This window comes from Felis catus, chromosome B2 (assembly GCF_018350175.1).
Source record: "Felis catus isolate Fca126 chromosome B2, F.catus_Fca126_mat1.0, whole genome shotgun sequence".
Taxonomy (NCBI): domain Eukaryota; kingdom Metazoa; phylum Chordata; class Mammalia; order Carnivora; family Felidae; genus Felis; species Felis catus.
Genome location: NC_058372.1, coordinates 49,435,894 through 49,455,553, shown reverse-complemented (window position 1 = coordinate 49,455,553; position 19,660 = coordinate 49,435,894). Strand labels below are relative to the sequence as shown.

The following is a 19,660-nucleotide window of genomic DNA, read 5'->3' as shown; positions in this document are numbered from 1 at the left end:
TGAATATTGGGTCAAATGTTAACTGATCACTATCTCTGTGCTAGGATGGAAGTAAACAAAAATGACTAAGGGCATCTTAGCCTTTTTCTGCTCTCCCTCTCATCCCTCCAGTACATGTTTGAGTAAATACTTCCAGTTGTGATTTCTGGAAAACAACAATACAACTAAATAACTTGGCACATTGGATTTAGGACTAAATTTAGCAACTGAAGAGTCTTGGTCTTCACTGCCGCTCACTCACTGAGATTCTCCTTTCTGCAGGAGAAATGGTTTTGTAAAAAAATTTTTTAAATTTTTTTTTTGAGAGAGACAGTGTGAATAGGGGGGAGGGGCAGAGAGAGAGGGAGACACAGAATCTGAAGCAGTCTCTGGCCTGTCAGCACAGAGCCTGACGTGGGGCTTGAACCCTTGAGCAATGAGATCATGACCTGAGCTGAAGTCTGACCCTTAACCGACTGAATCACCCAGGTGCCCCCAGAAGAATCTGCTTTTTGAGCCATTTTCTGTGTATCCATAAACGAAATTCAGATACTTAATCCAGATTCTCTAAAATGATATAACCATTTATTAGTTTGCTCTACAATTATATATATTGAGTGCCACCTACCTATTTGTCACTGTTCTAGACAATGAAATACAGAGGTAAACAAAACAGATTAGTGCCCTCATGAAGCATGCATTCTAGTAGGGGGGGAGGGCAGACACTAAACACGTAAATATATAACGTGCCTGATGGTAAGTGTTATAAAAGAAAATGCATTTGAGTAAGGAGTGAGGGCATGCTATTTGTATAGCCTGGAGAGGAAGGCCTCAGTGAGGAGTTAACATTTGATTTGAAACAAGAGGGAGTGAGTCACAGGGATACCTGACAGAAGAATACAGCAGGTCAGAAAACAAGTAAGTCTTGCTGAGAACTGACAAGCAGGCCAGTGTGTTCAGGGCAGGTGAGTGAAGGGGTGAGTTGTAGATGATGATGCAGGGGAACTGGAGATGGGTGGTAAATCATGAAGGGCCTTTTGCAGCCCAGTATCAGGACTTTGACTTTCATTCTGAGTTAGGTGGCAAGCTGTTGTAGGATGTGGAAAAGAGGGCTTCTGATGTTTCCAGTATGAAATCAAACCTCTTACCACCTTGTTACAGGATAGAAGAGTCTTGTCCAGTACTTTTGCAAACCATATGCAGGAGGGAGAAACTCATTCAGGTTAAAGTGGTTATTTAGATGGGATGCTTTAATTATTTTGGCATTACAGGGAAAATTCTATATGAAATACAAATATTCTAAGTTCTTTTAAAGAAAAGTATTATAAAGATGAAAGCATGTTTTAATTTCTTAAGTATTTAATTCTCACAATTTAATTTTATTGTAAAATAATACTCCTGCATCACAGAAAATTTGGTTATTGAAGAAAACATATATGTATCAGTTAAGTTTATTTGATTGCTAACAATGGAAACCAACTTTATTTTACAATAGGAAATTTAGGGAGAATATATTGGGTCATTTACAAGAACTGATAGAAAGTCTGGAAAATTAGGTGTAGAAATGATAGCTGTCAGGGCATTTTGAAGGGGCTTAGCAGGTGGGGGCCTCAGAAATAGAAACCTCTTCTCAGGCTCATTTAGATGCCGCCAGTGGAATTACTAAAATCTAAACATTTCTTGTCTTCTCTTCCATTGAGCTCCAGATTTTCATTTGAGGCATGGGTACATGGCTTAGACTACAGTAGGACAGGCTACTCTGATTGACAATCCCACTCAACTCTGTTGAGTGGAGCAGAGCAGTTTCTTAAGGAAATTAGTGTCTATTATCAAAACTGAAGTAAAATGGATGTTGGCCAGGTAAAATGCTGCATACGTCACGATGGCAGCCCTAATTACAGTCCCTAGTGTCATAATTTGTATAATTTTCCCATATTTTCTTCTATTCCTATTTCTTATTCACTTGTTTCTAAACTTAATTTTATAGGCTGCTTTTATCTGTTGATTGGCCAAAATGGTGACTTTCTCATCCCTTATTTGACCAGTCCTAAATTGCTGGGCATTTAGGATATTGCCATGAAAAATAACATAGAGATGTGGTGAATAGTGATAGCCAGCCTCAACTGGCATAGTGGTATAGTGCGTCTACCCATGGGGGTCCAATCCATATTCTATTGTGCTTCTAGAAGAGAGAGTAAGATAAAATAAGTCTAAATTCCAGCAAATGTATATAAATAAAGAGGATTTCATCAGACATTGGAACTGTCAAAAGGTGGTGAACCTTATCCTCCCAGTGACTGACAATCTTCTCTTTGGCCATTAGGAGGCAAGCTGATTTTCATGGATCCAGGACCCATTGAGCTCAGGGTACACTCCATCCTCATTTCTGATGGTGGGGAGCTCCGGATTGGATCCAAGGACAAGCCCTTCCAAGGCAAAGCCGAGATCAAACTCTACGGGAGTTCTCACTCTACCCCTTTCTTTCCATATGGTGTCAAGTTCCTGGCTGTGAGGAGTGGAACACTTTCCCTGCATGGTGAGTGAAGCAGTGGACCCAAAGAGATGAGGTAGAATGGTGTCTAGACCATGTGCTGGTGATGGGGCAATGGTAAAACCTCTTAAAAATCTTGGACCATCTGTTGCTGAGGCGACAAAGTTAATTACAGCATGGGCACTATTTCCTTAAGTAAGAAATGCTAGTGGCTATTATTCTTGTGGCAGACAGAGTACATTTAGTCCCCAGTTATTTCCTCACGTACCAGTAGGAGGATTCGATAACCTCCACCCACTGCCAGGTGACTTTCATGTCTCCCAGTGGTTGGACCACACTTCCCTGTCCTACTGGGACATGGGGCTTAGCCATGGACCTGCTTTGGTCAAGGAATGTGAGTGGAAGTGATAGACTGCATGGCCAAGTAGAAGTTTTAAGAGCTGTTACAATGCTTTGGCCATTTTGCCCTTTTTCCTCTGCTTGAGAAGAGGCTGTCCCAAGTAGGATTGGCTCCTTCAGTTTGGGAATCAAAATGAAGACAGTAGGGGCAGAGCTGAGGTCCACCTATTGCCGACATCAGCATGAACAGGGAATAATCTTTGTCATGGTAAGCCATTGAGATTTGTGTTAGTAACTGCAGCAAAGTATAAAATGATGAGCTTTAAGTATCTCTCTCCAGATTCTTATGTACTTTTGGTTACATAGCATGAGCCAAAGGGAAATAAAAATGCAGGCTCAATCTCCAGAAAACATGATGTCACCTACATGGGCATTCCTATACTGGCATAACAAACTAAAACCCCATTACCTATCATAGAATAATTACTCTAGACATGGATGTGTGCATATGCTGAGGACTCTGCCATTTTGCTCTGTCAAGGCTCTGTTATACAGTAGTCATCTTTATCTGTGGACGATAGGTTCCAAGACCCCCAGTGGATGCCCGAAATCATGGACAGCACAAAACCCATATACATACCATGTTTTCTCCTATACATACACACCCATGATAAAGTTTAATTTATAAATTAGGCACAATAAGAGAGAAACAGCAATAACTAAAAATAAAATAAAACCGCTATAACAATATATGATAGTAAAAGTTATGTGAATGTGGTCTCTCTCTCTCTCAAAATATCTTACTTTACTATACTCACCCTTCTTGTGATCATGTGAGATAATAAAATGCCTACATAATGACATGAAGTGAGGTGAATGAGGTAGGCACTGCGACCCAGTGTTAGGCAAATATTGATCTTCTGACATATAGTCATCTATATGAGGATCATCTGCTTTGAGACTGCAGTTGACTACGGGTAACTGAAACCATAGAAAGCAAAACTATGGATAAGGAGGGACTAGTGTCATCTATGGGCTTCAGTCATTGTTTACTGAAAAGCACTCTTTTGGCTCTTTTAGCTTTCTATGATAGGAAGTGAAATCTTTTCATCAAGCATTTCATCTTTGGACCAGCCAGACTGCTGCACACTGGGAATGTATTTTGTAAGGCTTAAAAAACCTATAACTATCTGGAGAGAAATTCAAAATGTCTACAATATTGATTCTTAAGTTCTAATTTGTGGAGGACTCTTCTTTCCTATCTTCATCAGCAAGAACTTACATCGATGTTGTATCCCAGCATCCACCAAGGTTTTCTATCTATTCAAACATCAGCCATGGTCTTCAATGTTAGCTCCAGTCCAACAGCCACTTACGTCATCAATACAATGTGCTGCTGTTTAGCAATGAAAAAACACAGGTGGAGAGTGCAAGCAGGCACAGAACAGTATTTTCTGTAGATCATCTGAAGGACTCTGAAGCATCACGGGTGTCCTCTGATTTGAAAGCCACTGTCCTGTAAAATGCAGACCCACAACTCTTGCTAGAAATGGAAATTCAAATGCAGAAGTGTGAGGACTCCTAATTCTTTTCCTTGGCTTCTTTAATTCCAACCCTTTCCATGCTCATGTTCTATTATGAAGGATCAGCATAACAGCTCGTAAGTATACCTTATGTATGTGCATTCTCAATGTACCCTGTACTCCTAAGCCTTTGTGTTTAAATAATTGTCAAATTAAGAAAATCGTTAGTGCCATTGCTGACCATCAATCAATTATGGGGCAACCAAAGCAGAGTAGATGCTTCTAAAATATGTTGACAATTCCGAAGTTTACAAAACAATGTTGCTACTTTAGCCCTGTGATGTTACTGGACATTGAGAAGGCAGACACCTCCTCTCCTTCCCTTCTCTCCTTCTGTTTCTCTTCCCGCCCCCCCCCCCCCCCCCAACCTCCTACTCTTCTCCTTTCCTGCATTTCCAGGGTTAGGTTGCTGTACTCATTTCCCCAGAGTCCTGCCAGTTTGGGAGTAACTAGGACCTCTCATAAGCCACAAAGCTTTCAAAGTGAACACAAGGTATTTTTCCTCTCTGAAATGTTATTGCCTCATTTCATTCATGTGAAGGAAACCCTGCACGGGAGAGAGCTCAGTCACCAGGTAAGGGCTCCCTTCTCTAGGTCTCTGTCAGGGAATCCCCAGCCCAGCCTGCAGCTCATCAGCCTTCCCCTGTCTCCCTCTCCTGCACACCTGAGGTCTTAGATTCCCCTCTGGCAGGGCAGTATAGTAAGGCTAAAATCGTTACATAATTTCACTGGCCTTTTCCCAGGGCCTGCCATGGGTCTGATGACCCTGGGCTTTAAGGGAAAACTAATTTTCTTTTGCTGTCACGTATGCAAAACAGTGAGCAACCTGATTCACTACTTTGCATCCAAAGTCCCTAATGACCCAGTGCTCATTCAGCTTCCTGGTGTGATGTCGTGAGATTCACCACCTTGTGCACAAAAGATTTGTCCGGGAGATTTTTTTTTTTTTTTACAAAATCCAGGTTTCTGGGCCTCACCCCCAGAGTCTGACTTGGAGGGCCTGAGTGGACCCGGAAACGTGCATTTAAGTGGGCCCCTGAGGCGATTTGATTCAGGTTGCCCACTGATTACTCTTGGAGAGTTGCTGTTTTTAGTGGTTAATAGTTTTGAAATCAGAAACCCATCCAGTTCTGCCACTTATCAGCTATGACATTGGGCAAATTAAGCTCCATGAAACCAGGAAAACATGGTCCCTACCTCATAGCCCTACTCCTTGTGAACTACTCTGAGGTATTTGGCACACAATAACACTCAAGCAAAAATTAGTTATGGCTATTTTATTATATCCCTCCCCCACCCCAAACACTCAGTACCCAGTGCCAATTATCTCATGTTTTCTTGTAGGGGGGAAGGGGAGAGGGGCTTCTATTTAAAAATTTGGCATGGAGCCTAGAGATTTTTCTCCTTATTAATTTTCTTGTCTACCACTCCTGATCAGAGCAGGAGAGAGGTTTTAGCTTGGGAAATCATGAGGTAGCAACATTCCCAGGCATCTTCTGTTCTGTTCCCACTGCCCAGAGAACACCTTTTGATGTCAATCTTTGGTGGTGCAGCTCCTCCCCGGGGCTGGAAAACCACCCTTCCTGGGTGTGGTTACAAGAAAGTCTTCTGGAAGCCATTTGCAGGGGCCCCAGAATAGCCAGAAGCAGAGCACTGTCCAGCAAGGAGACCTCTTGCAGGCATTTTATTCCTAACGTCCAACAGTGAGAGGACTGACTGATGGGTACTAATTTAACTCCAGCTCTGGTCCCAGAGAATCACACAAATGGCCGGCATGTTAGTGCTTTCCCACCTTCTGTCTCCTATCTCATTCTTCATTGCTGCCCCTGGAACCCTTCTGCTCCAGCTGATTTTTATCGTGGTTTCATATCGCTAAGCAAACAGGTTTTGCTGTTCAGCTGTCATGAGGAAAGATGGAGTTGAAAGCCCGTTGCATGTTTTTCTTTTAATGTAGGAAAACCCTCACATGCTCATACACACACACACACGCACACACGCACACACACACACACAGCCATCTTTCTCTTTCTTGGGGTTTGGGAGTGGATTGAGGGCTATTCCAAATCTCTGATGGGGTTCAGATTGCTTAGTCAATTCTGTCACCTGCTCCCTCTGGTAACGTGACAAAAAGGGTCTCAGGATTCCTCCCAAGTGGCAGTCTTAGGGTTGGGTGGCTGTAGTCGATAAGGAAATTTCACTCTTGCCTTTTTCTTTTCCCACTCTGTCTGCCAATCCAGGTTCACTACCCCAATCCCAGTGCCAATCACCTGTCACTTTTCAAGGGGGCCGCTGTCAGCCTGGGCAACTTGAATTTTTGACAATGTAATTACGGCCCTTGCTTCCACAGTGGGAGTCTGAACAGGATGGTGGGGCTTTTATTGATTGTTCAGCAGGGAAATTTATCAATGTCTCTCACTTCATTTCCAGTTCCTCCCTGAGAAATTTGGCTGACAGTTTCTTAGGAGAAAAAGCAGTCTTACGGCCTTGAATGGACTTCTGTCTTTGTCCTTTTCAAGAAATTACAAGATACAGGCATTAAATATACATGGAAGTTTCTGAGAAAAGTGGGTATGTGGGAGTACAATTGAGGAAAGCACTAAGGCAATTGTTAGGAACATGAGAATTTGGTAGGAACAAATAAGAAAAGAGAACTAATATAAATAAGCAAGTTTAGATATGTTTTATTTTCCTTCTAAAGGCACCAAGTATATTTAAATTCCATGCTGTTTATAAGTACTATATCATGGGCACTATTTTAGTGCTGAAGGGCATCAGGCTGTCTTGAAGCATGGTATCGTGTGCATGGAATAGACGTGAATGTAGGAGAGTGTTCCTGGTTCTCATCCTGTGCTCCACAAAATCCAGATATTTCTTGGAGGAGCCTCAGGGATTCCCCAGACAATGAAGTATTTGGGGGTCTGTCAGTAAAGGTTTAAATTGCTCAAGTAATGCATTCATTGCTTATCTCTATATATGTGTTCAAAGTAACATTTCATTAGAAGCAAGGGTTCCATTGCTAAAATAGTGGTTAAAAACAAATATGAGCGCATCCTTTAAACCGTGGCATGTAGATCCTTTGGAGGAGTTTAGGGCTCCTCTTTGTATGATTCCTTCTTTCCCCAAGACTGATAGAGCTTGGGGACTGTTCCTGTGATCTACTCTGTGATGTAGTATGAAACTTTCCAGAGCCTATCTCCTCTTAGAACAGTCCCTCCAACAATGTATTTTCAGATCTCTGCTCTTTTGTCACCTGACCAGCCACTTTCAGTTGGTTCTCCCTCTATATCCATAACATCCCCTCTTGCCCCTGCTTTTTACCTATTTCTTCTAGATCATGAGTCTTCCCCATTTTTCTTTTCTGTCTCTCTTTCCTTTGGGCTGGAATATAAACCATAGCAGTGGCATGGTATTTTGGTGTGTAGCTTTACTACTCTTAAATTACTTGATTTTAAGGGACAGAACCCCAGTGCAAACAAACTTAGAACAAAGGATTTAGGAGTTCTTGGTCAAGCCACAAGGTGGATAGGCAGGCAAGAGACCTCAGGCGTGACTGTCTCCATGGTCCCCATGCTGTCAGGACTCACTCATAGTCCTTAAGTCTGAGTCTCTGTGCATGTTATACTTCACTTGCTCCTATATGGCTACTGCATTTTCTGGTTTCAAGTGGACTTTGGTTTTCCACCACCAAAGAAAAGAGCTCTGCAAGCAGATGATCCCACTTCTGATGTGTCCTCAAAAGGCAAATAGTAGCCTAATGACACGTCACGATGCCTACATCATTCACCTCATTTCATCTCATGATATAGACATTTTATCATATCACATCATCACAAGAAGAAGAAGGGTGAGTACAAGAAAACATTTTGAGAGAGAGTGGGACCACATTCCCTATTATTAGGATTGTTTTATTTTATTATTAGTTACTGTTGTTAATCTCTTACTGTGCCTGATTTATAAATTAAACTTTATCATAGGTATGTACGTATAGGAAAAAACATAGGATACTAGCATTTGGCACTATCTGTGGCTTAGGCAACCACTGGTGGTCTTGGAATATATCCTCAATGGACATAGGGGAACTATTGTAAATGCTGTAGTTTTTCTTCCACCTTTTCAAGGATCTTGGATTTTCTCAATATCGAAGAGTTTATTTGTCTTCCCCTAGCACTTTTTACCACAAACTGTTACCTGAGATTTCATGGGAATCTGGAGCTGGTGTGGTGTGTAAATTGGCCATAGGTCTTTGCAAATGGTACATTTTTAGGGATGGTTGAGAGACTTGAACCTTTTAGAAATCTGACTCACAACAGACTTTATTTTTCTCTAATCACTTTCTTAATCCGTGTTCTGATGGGTCTTTTTTTCCTCTTTCCTTAATCCACAACACCTGGGACATCATAACTTTCCAGTTGATTTAAGGTTATTAATAAAGGCCAGTTCCAGGGTTCCTGGGTGGCTCAGTCAGTTAAGTGTCCAGCTTGGCTCAGGTCATGATTTCGTGGTTCATGAGTTCAAACCTTGCATCGGGCTCTGTGCTGAGAGCTTGGAGCCTGCTTTGGATTCTGTGTGTCCTCCTTTATCTCTACCCCTTTCCTGCTCACATTCTGTCTCTCTCGCAAAAATGAATAAACATTAAAAAAAATTTTTTAAGTAAAAAAAAAAGGCCAGTTCCAATTCATTCAGTTCTCATGCAATCCTCCCTTCCATTCTCCTTCTAGAGGCTCTGTCCTGAGGCATATTTGAGTGGCAAGGGTTTGCCCTGCTCCTTTGCTTTTCCTCCTATCCTTTTTATTTTATATTTTCTTGGTGCTAGGACAGGTTGAAGAGGTAAGGCAAGAAGGCTCACAAGCTCTTTACCGTGCTCTGTGGTTGTAGCCTCTGTTAGGTGTGGCTGCCTCCCTGGATAATACTGGCTGACTGTTGATTCTTTCTCCAAAGATTTCTGCACAAGATCATTGGAGCCTTGTGGGAGACCTCCCACTGTTTACAGTGTGGAGGCCCCCCCCCCAAGTTTACAATCCTCTTAGGTTCCACCTTGGGGCCCATTTTGGGTGGAGTACCGGAGCATTGGCTCAAGGCAAGCTACCTTCCCCAGAATCCACTTGATCCAGGAGAACGTTACAAATTTGTCCACACCAACGATGTTCTACTCACCACCCCTTTCCCTGCTCCAGCTCTCCTTTTCCAAATTATCCTTTCCCCTGTTAAATAGGCATGGGTAACGCAGCAAATGTGCTGCATGTGCAGACATCCAACCTGGGGAAGGAAGCCAGGCTATTCTTCTTGCAGATAACCCTATGATTGCTACTTTTGAAGCCCTTTTTCTTTAAGTGGAGAGAAGTACCTCTATGGAAAGGAGAGGAAAAGGCCATGGCCAGTTTACCCAGGCTGATGACTCACCCCTATTTCTGGGAATTCCTTTGAATGTCCTCTTTTTGTTGCTCATGTAGCCTGGGGTGGGGTCTGTCCAGAGATGGTTCAGATGACAGAATTAGATTAGTCTCCTTTTTGTAAGCCCCAAGGAAGTGTCTGCTTCCTTACTTCATGGCTCACTTACATTGTGAGGTGCTATCATCTCTTTGTTTCCTGCTTGCGCCCTCTTGGTTGGTTTAGGCGAGCAGAAATCCTGCTTGAGAAGTTGCTACATTTGCACCCATATGAAAGGGTACGCCAAAGGATGTTGGGGTGAAGGGGAGGGCAACTGTGTTGATTTTTGAGTTTTTGTGTGTTTTGCTGTAATTCATTTGGGTATAGGAATGGGAAAGAAGTAAGATCGAATTGAGGGGAGAAATGGAGGAAGACTGATGGGGAAAATTTAACATCTGTTCATTGCCTTCTATAATCTTCATTTATTTATATTTTATTTATTTCTTAATTTTTTAAATGTTTATATATTTTTGGGAGAGAGAGAGAGAGAGACAGAGCATGAGCAGGTGGAGGGCAAAGAGAGAGGGAGACCCAGTATCCAAACCAGGCTCTTGACTCTGAGCTGTCAGCATGGAGCCCGACACAAGGCTCAAACTCACAAACTGCGAGATCATGACCTGACTGAAGTCAGCTGCTTAACCAACTGAGCCATGCAGGTGCCCCTATAATCTTAAATTCAAACAACTTCAATACAGCATTGGGGTTCTGGCTGTCTGGTATGTCGTGGTAGATCATCATTATGCAGTCAAGTTTATATTATAGTGTGAACACTGTAATTCCTTGATCTGGACAAGAGTGACCTTGGAATAGTCTATACTAAAGGGTTCCTTAAGAGTATAACCCACACTTTAAGGAACTTGTTTAAACACGTTAAAGTGAACGTGCTGTTTTTAAGGTTTTTAGGATTTTAGGTATTTACATGTAAATGCACACTGCTAATTAGTAATGAGTTCTGGCTATTCAATAATCCAAGTACAGCAGGAATCCCACTTAGAAACACATTGTAAGCTACTTTAAGTTTCTATATATACTTGAAAGTGTTGGCATTAGTCAGGTGTTTTTTGGTTGCAAGTGACAGAAAACTCAATTCAGACAAAAGATAAGGGCATTTATTGCCTCATATAACTGACAAAAATAAAACAAACTTGAGGCACAGCTGCGTCCAGGTGCTCCAATGAAGTCATCAGGCCTTTGTTTCTCTGCAACTCTAGGCTCTGTTTTCCTTTGAGTTGGCTTCATTTTCAGTCAGGTTCTCCCCTCCTAGAGGCAGAAATGGGTCTCTGCAGCTCCATGTGGAAGAGTGATTCTTTTCCAATAGCCATTTGACTCCTGAGCAAATTCCAACATTTACTCCTGTCAGTGTTCACATTTCTCCTTCTGTTTTCTCCCCCTTAGCTTTTAACACTAATATATTATATACAGTTTATTTATCATATTTATTTTACTTGTTCTAGAATCTTCCTTAGTAGAATGTATATATCATGATTGCAGGGATTTTCCTGTTTTTTTGTTTTGTTTTGTTTTTTTAATTTTTTCATTTATAACATTCCTATTGCCTTCAACAGTGCCTGGATTCATAGTAGGCTTTTAAGAAATATATGTTGTGTGAGCAACTGGATGAAAGTTTGAATAAAACCTCAGAATTAACTTTGGCCCTGTTTGGGTCATAAGCCTGTCACAAAAACTGTTGCTATGACCAGGGTAGAGGTATTCTTTTGGCCAAGAGGGAGCAAGGGTGTAGACAACCACCCAGACTATGTTGTCTTAGGTTGAGGGAAGATAGTTTATTAACATTAAAGCTGTGTTATGTAGCCAGGATAAGAGAATGGGTAGGTAAAGATAATAGCTTGTCTATTTTTTAAACATATGACAATCTAACATTTTTACTACTCTTACTAATTTGTAATTCCAAATTAATAAGACTTTACCGGATACTAATATATTCAAATTTATTTAGTTTGGCTAGAAAAAAAAGAAATGCTAACAAACCATCAGTCACTTCACTAAGCAAAACCAAAGCCACATTTGATAGAAACACAAAAATAGAAAATTTAGAATTAAGGAATATATAATAATGTTGTGATATTTTCTAGATTTGATTATGTCTAGAAAGTGTTAGTAAAAGAAGGAGGTTGATTTTAAGACAGTTTTCAGTTTAGGGGATTCGAGACCATATGAATCTTGATCTGGACTGGCCACTCTTTTGTATACAGGGCAATGGGCAGCAAAGGTTATCAATCTTGAGCATAGCTGGTCCTTGAACAATGCAGGGGTTAGGGGAATTGACACCCTGCACAGTTGAAAATCCACATATAACTTTTGTTCCCCCCCAAACTTACCTTTAATTGCCTACTGTTGACTGGAAGGAAACCTTACTGATAACATAAACAGTCAATTAGCACTTATTTCCTGTGTCACATGTATTATATACTATGTTCTTATAATAAAGGGAGGTAGAGAAAAGAAAATGTTATTAAGAAAATCATAAGAGAAAATACACTTACAGTCCTGTGGTAGACCCATATAAGTGGACCTGTGCAGTTCAAACCCCCTGTTGTTCAAGGCTCAACTATAGGACTTGGCTGAAGCCAAAACGAGAAAGGAACCTCATTATTATTCTAAGAAAGCTAAGATGGTGTTTATTGTTTTCCAGTAATCCATCAGCCAGAGACCTGGCTGTCATTCTTGATTTCCCCTTTTCTATAATTCCCCATATTGTATCTGTCACCAAGTCCTCATTTTAACTCTTAGATAAATCCGGAACCCATTTACCATTTACTTCTCCCCCGCCTCTCCTTACTATCACCTTTGTTCACGATACCACCAATTGGTGTGTGGGCTTACAGTTTAAGCTTTCTGGTTTATCTATTGGTTGCCATTTTTGGCCCTGTCTAGTTCGTTCTTTACCTTGGAACCAGGGTGATGTATATTTTTTTATTTATTTATATTTGATAGAAAGAGTGCTCAGGTGCACATATGAACAGGGAAGAGGCAGAGAGAGAGAGTGGGAAAGAGAGAATACCAAGCAGGCTCCATGCTGTCAGCAGAGAGCCCCATGGGGCTTGATCTCACAAACTGTGAGATCATGACCTGAGCCAATACCAAGAGTTGGATGCCTAACTGACTGAGCCACACAGGCACCCCACCAAGGTGATCTTTTAAAAACACAGATCTGTTTATATTATGCTGCTGCTCAAAGCCCTCTGGTGGCTTCCCATTGTTCCTAGGATAAAGTCCATAATTTTTAACATGGTTACAGTATTCTATATGATATAGTTCCTGCCTACTCCTTCTGCCTTGTTTTCCAGCTCCCCTCCTACTCCTCTCGCCTCACTGCAGTGCTCCAGACTTGGTAACCTTCTTTTAGTTTATTAAATAGTTAATAATAGTCTTGACTTGACATGTTTTACATTTTTTAGTATCAAAAGAAATTCAACATTGCTAAGTAAATGGAATGCTACGTGGGCCAGAGCTTGTGATTTTTCCTTCAAAGAGAATTCTTCCATATATATCATCAAAGCAGTACTATTAATAGTATTGCTTTCAGCCTGGTCATGGAGGAAGAGTATCGTTGAATTGGGCATTATGTTCGGTATTTGTTAAAATTGGATTTTACCTAGATCCTGGCACTTTATAATTTTCAAAACTGCTTCCTGTTCTTTCCTCTCATTCAACTCTCACAACAACTCTGTGAAGTAGCAAAGACTGGGATCATTCCTTTCATCTTACAGATAATTAAACTGGGGCCCAGAAGGGGAGGTAGCAAACATTCATTCCATCCACTTCATACACGCAAGACACACATGGGCTCGCTTCTAATTTGCATACACATACCAGGTGTTTACCAGTGGCAGAAAGATGGACAGAAGATACTCCTTTCAGGTTTCTGGAATTGTCTTCTCAATTTTAATTTTTCAGGTTATGTTGGGATTCCAAGTGGAGACTTATCTCTTTTAGCTCCCTTTGTAGTATTCTTGATGGGGACATAAAGAACCTGTTTCTTTCCCAGTTATTTACCTTCAGTATTTTTATGATGTTTTCTGATCTGTATAGTAGCAATTCTACAATTTTTAAAAATGGTTTCTACCTTTGAGGTCACACTTAGAAAACTCTTTCCTCTACAGATGATATAAAAATTTACATATATGTTTCCTGGTGTCTGTCTGTCTGTATGTATGTATGTATGTATTTATCCATTCACATTTGTGTCTTTAATCCAGGGTTAGCAAACTATGGCCCATGGTTCAAATCTGTTTTTGTAAACAAATTTTTATTGAAGCACAGCCATGCTAATCTGTGTGTTTAGGTATTATCTATGGCTGTGTCATGTTGCAATGGCAACAGAGACTGCCTGGTCTGTAAACCTGAAACAATTTACTATCTGGCTCTTTACAGAAAAACTTTGCTAACTCCTGCTTTAATCCATCTGGAATTTATTTTTATATAGCGTGTAAGTCAGTTATCTAATTTTTTTTTTCAAATGGCTAGTCAGTTTTCTCCATACTATTTATTCAAAAATTCAATTGTGGTACCTGAAAAATGGCCCCAGATATGTTCATGTCCCAATTCCTGGAACCCACGAAGATTACTTTATTTGGCAAAAGGGGCTTTTCAGATATGATTAAAGATTTTGAAATTGCGAGATTATTGTGGATTTCCTAGAGAAGCTTAATGTAAGCACAGTGGTATTTATCCGAGGGACACAGGAGGAGTCAAGAGGATGGGATGGAAGGGAGCGGAGACAGTAGGGATGCTCCATGAAGACAGAAGAGCCCACAAGCCAAGGAATACTAGGTGGCCATTAGCAGCTAAAAAAAGCAGGGAAACAGATTTTCCTTCCTCAGAGCTTCCAGAAGGAAACAATCCTACTTACACCTTGATTTTAGCTCAGTGAAACCAGCTAAAATTGGAATTCTAACCTTCATAACTATTAGATAATACAGTTTGTTGTTTTGAGACAATAATGTTGTAGTTGTGACAGCAGTAATAGGAAACTAATACAACAACATTTCCCTGTGATTGTTAATGTTAGCTTGATCATACATTCAGTTCTCATCTGATATAGATACAGATTAATGTCTTTTATAAATGACTTTTTAGAACAAGTTTAAAATCTGGCAAATAATGTGAATAGACATGTCTGCGTAATTAGTGCAAATGGCCAGTTAATATGAGTGCATGTGGAGAGGGCTCAGGTTTATCCTATGTTGACAGTAAAAGATTCTTTTTTGTTTTTTTTTTTTACGAATTTTTGTCTACCTTCTCATTAGTAATCAAAGAAATGCAAATTAAAACAAAAGTGATTTTTTTCCCCCTGAACAATCAAATTGACCAAAAAAAAAAAAAAAAAAATAGAAAGTCTGAGGAACTGGCATCCATGTATGCTCCTAGTGGATATACAAGTATATGAGTCCTCCTGTCAGACAATTTGGTGATTATATCAAAAGGCTTAAAACTAAGTGTATGCCTTGATATTGCCTTGATATAGCAATGCCACTTTTAGGAATTTATTCTAAGGAGGTGATCATTAGCATGTATAAAAATTATGCTCAAGAATGTTCATGTCTGAACTGTTCATGAAAGCAACATATTGGGAAGAAACTGAGTATGAAGAAATAAGGGATCTGTAAACAAAATACACAACTTTTCAATGAGATGCTATGATACCATCATGATGTTAAATTATGTACAATACAGCTGAAAGATGTTCCTACTAAGTAAAGAGAATTTGCAAAAAAAAAAAGTATGTCAAGAATTATAGAACACTTCTGTAGTATGTGTTGAATTATTTACTTATATATGAAATTTTGCCAACGTGTGAACATAGGAAAGAACTATAGGAAAGAAAAGACATACATTAATCTGTTGCAGTAAGATTCTGGATGCTTTTGTGTCTTCTTTTGCTTCTCTATATTTTTATATTCAACATTATGTATCATTTGCTTTTCTAAAATGAAATTACACTATTGAAAATTAGTCATTTGTTCCTCATTGTTGCCTCCACTCCAAACCATAAACTGTAGTAGTGATTATCAAAATTACTATTGGGATGCCTGGGTGGCTTTAGTGTTTGACTCTTGATTTCAGCTCAGATCATGCTCTCATGGTTCGTGAGTTTGATCCCCACGCTGGGCTCTGTGCTGGCAGCTTGGAGCCTGCTTCGCATTCTTTTTGTCTCCCTGTCTGCCCCTCCCATGCCTGCGCATGCTCTCTCTCTCAAAATAAATAAATAAACAAACATTTTTGAAAAAAGTATCTATCTGGTCAGAAATATACCTGAAGTTTTTTGTATTTTTTGGACAATGAACAGAAGTGGGTATTAAAGACACGCTACAGAAGCCTTTTGTTCTGAGCAACTGGATTTTGCACCTCTATGTAAAGGACTGGCCAGTACAGTTCTAAGAATGCCATTTGTTTAATTGGCCTGAAATCCTCACAGGAGCTAGGAACAGCGTTACAGATGTTTTCATATATCTTACAATTCACTATTTCCTGGGTATTTTGAGGTTTATATTCTTCTTAGTCACTTATTTTTAATTATGGTAGTAAAAGTAAAAGTCAGATTGGGTAGAAACAAAGGTTAGCCTTTCCTTTATGCCTTTGGAAAAGGCTTGGCTCACTGCACCATCCAAATAACCTTGGTTAGCCTTAGTCTACACCCCTCTGCCAACAAAATGGTAGACTTCTTAGCATTGGGAACAGACTGTGCTCGAATCCCTTTCATCACAGTGTGGAAATGTTTACTGCTCAGCTGTGGATACAGCTAGCTGATCTGCACATTTAGAGGATTGCTCTGTTGAGCCTTCTCCTTCCTGCAGGCACATGTTCCCTGCTCCATTGGTACCACCCATGATTAACCAGTAATGATGCAGAAGGCTCATAGTGCACATACAGAGCTGAGCTCATGCAGGATTCCCTGTCAGGTTTTGTCTTTGACCAACAGAGATATCACAGCAAGTGGTTCTCAAGGGCAGAGGGAAATGGTACATGAAAAATACCCCATTCCATCTCTTTGGTCTGCCAGATAGTCTTATATTAATGCTAATGTCACAGTCTCCTTTTCTGAAGTATAGTAAATTGGATCATCTCCAATTCACAAATGGTTTGAGTTCAAAGTGTTCCTTTGTAAGATGGTTGTTTGGAATTTAGGATATATTTTTCTCAAGGAAATGCTGACAACCTTGTGGTTTAGGACCCAGGTGAGCCCTCAACAGTCTGTTTCCCCTAACTCTCCTCGCTGTTTAATGCTAGTGGGAGTATAGCAGCTGACCACTGAGTATAAGACTAATTGCATGGAGAGTAGGTCCATTTCTACTATGGGATACCAGGAACACCTCTCTCTCCATTTGGGCTCTACTATCATAATTCTTATTGATTACTAGAAACAGAGGGTGCTCTCAGTCCCTCTGGCCCTAGAATGACTTCTGTGGCCCAGAGGCAGACTCCTGGCACAATGCAGTTTCTGGGAGCAGAGAGAACCGGTCGGATGCAAGGTGGAATCATAGGTAATAGTCTTTCTCCAATTTCTCTGGCTATTTATCACCTCTTCCTGTTGTTAGAGATAGTATATGACTAGAGAATTTGGGTCAAGTGCTGCCAGGAGGAAGGGAAAAATGAGAAATGATAGAAGGGCAGGGTTTTCTCTCCATACCTTTGCCCTCAAAGCTCAATTCTGGCTACTATGCAGAAAGGGAGATGGAATGAACAGTGGGAAATAGGACACAAACACGAAGAGATGCTAGGTGGGTGCCCAGACCTTAACAGTAATACAAGGGTAAGGAGGTGGGGAGGAATGGGTCCTCAGGCAGTTGCATGGTCGAATAAGACTTTCTTCCCACTGCATTGTCTTGTTTAATTATGGGCAAGTGTGTGTCTTCATCTTTTAGTTTTCTTCCTTCTATTGCTCCTCTTCGGTTTCTCCTCATCTACTCAATTTTAGAATGACAATGTTCCCATGGTCCTGATCTCAGGTATTTTTCACAATTATATACTTCTCCCAGGTAATCCCACTCATTTACATAGATTAACCTCTGTTTATATATTTCTCTTTATATGTAACTTCAGACATCTCTTCTGAGCTTCAGACTTTTCATTTGGATATTCTCTTTAATATCTAAAATGTAACCGGCCTAAAATGGTCATCTAAAGCTTAATATGTCTAAAAGTGAATGCCATTGGAGTATAAACTACCTGAAGGCAGGGGTTTTGACTGTTTTTCTCACTACTGTATTTCCAGTGGCTGGAAGAGCACATGGAACATAGCACATAATAGGTGTTTAATAAATATTTATTTAATGGATTCTTTTTTCTTCTTCCCTAAATGTCCCTGTTTATCTATCTACCAACTTGGTTCTGCTCTTGGTCAGCCTGTAAGTCACCATTGACTTCTCCTTTACCTCTAGATCCAATCAGCCAGTCCTCTTGATTCTCCAAAAGATATCTCAGATTTTTATATCTGTCTCCAGATCCACTGCCGAATACTTATTAAAACTTCTTATCTGACCTACTGCACTCATCTTCTACATTTACTGCAGCAGCCTGCTACACAGACTTCTAACTTTCCTTTTACCTCCCTGCAATCTTTTCTTCACTCAACAGCCAGGGTGACCCTTAAAAACATAAATTGATCACATAACTATTTCAAGTTAGATTTAAGTCCTTTGAAACAGGCCACCAAGGTCCTGCACCAGTCACACTGTGCCATCTCATTTGCCTTCTCCAGATACGCCTCTCTCCATTTAGTTCCTGGAACACATCAAGCTCTCGCTTGCCCCCTGGCTGGCCCTTGATCATCTTAGGACTTGACTTAGGTTTTTTCTCATTCTACCCAATATGCAGTAAATATAGTTTCTCACTAAGGATTCTCTCCCCTCAGTTTGATATGTGTACTCATGGTTTTAAAATATCACTAGTCTCACAAGAGTCTGATTTCTCTGTTACCATATTAAGTATTATTTTGGTGGTTACTTTTGGGATAAACTCTTAGTTCTTTGGGAGGGCCTGAGAGTCCCTTCCTAAGTAGGTCTTGCTCACCTTCCAGATGCAGTCTCACTGACTCTCATCAGCAACCCCCATTCCCCATATGTGCATTCTGCCAATGTCACATATATAGCAGTTATTTGAATGTGTCACATTGGCCCACATCATTGTATATACCATTACCTTTGCCTGGAGTACTCTGTTTTGTCATCTGGCCGACTATGACTTATTCCTAAAGACCCAGCTCAGTTATCACCTATTTGGGAAGAATTCCCAGAAACAACCCCCCTTTTGTATGAGTGAAGTACCCACACCTGTGCACCAGTAGACCCTGGATGTCCCTCTGTGTTAACACTTAAAATGGTACATTTGTGACTTTTGTCTGTTTCTTGTACTGGTCATGGACCCTGGAGGACAGGTCCATCTTTCTTTCGTTCTTTCTTTTTTTTTTTTAACGTTGATTTATTTAATTTGAGAGGGAGAGGGAGAGATCCAGGGCTCTATCTCACATCCATGAGATCATGACTTGAGCTGAAATCAGCAGTGGGATGCTTAACCGACAGAGCCACCCAGGTGCCCTCCTTCATGTCTGTCTTTTCCAGTGCATGAGAAGTGTTCATCTACATAAAAGAAAAAGCAGAATTCATTGTTTTGCTATGCATAATGTGAAACTGCAGGTGGAAATAGAGGGAAATAATTTGCATGTATTTCGGAAAACTATTTCTAGTTCTTTCGTGAGTTCCTTTATATTTCTATTCTGATGTGAACATTATTTTAATAATATGATTCTTTCCTTCATTTCTCCCCTCCCTTCACTCTCTCTTCCTCTTCTTTTCCTTCACTACCTCCCCTCCCCCAAGTG

General features: G+C 40.4%; 1 protein-coding gene across 9 annotated transcripts in view; it reads left to right on the top strand.

The window, feature by feature from the left end:
- Positions 1 to 19,660, top strand: part of PKHD1 (PKHD1 ciliary IPT domain containing fibrocystin/polyductin) — a 489,098-nt gene that overhangs the window by 174,415 nt on the left and 295,023 nt on the right. For all 9 annotated transcript variants that reach the window (XM_011282361.4, XM_045057643.1, XM_045057638.1 and 6 more), the window contains one exon: positions 2,303 to 2,515. In XM_011282361.4, the coding sequence (XP_011280663.2) occupies positions 2,303 to 2,515 (213 nt within the window). The remainder of the gene's footprint in view (positions 1 to 2,302; positions 2,516 to 19,660) is intronic.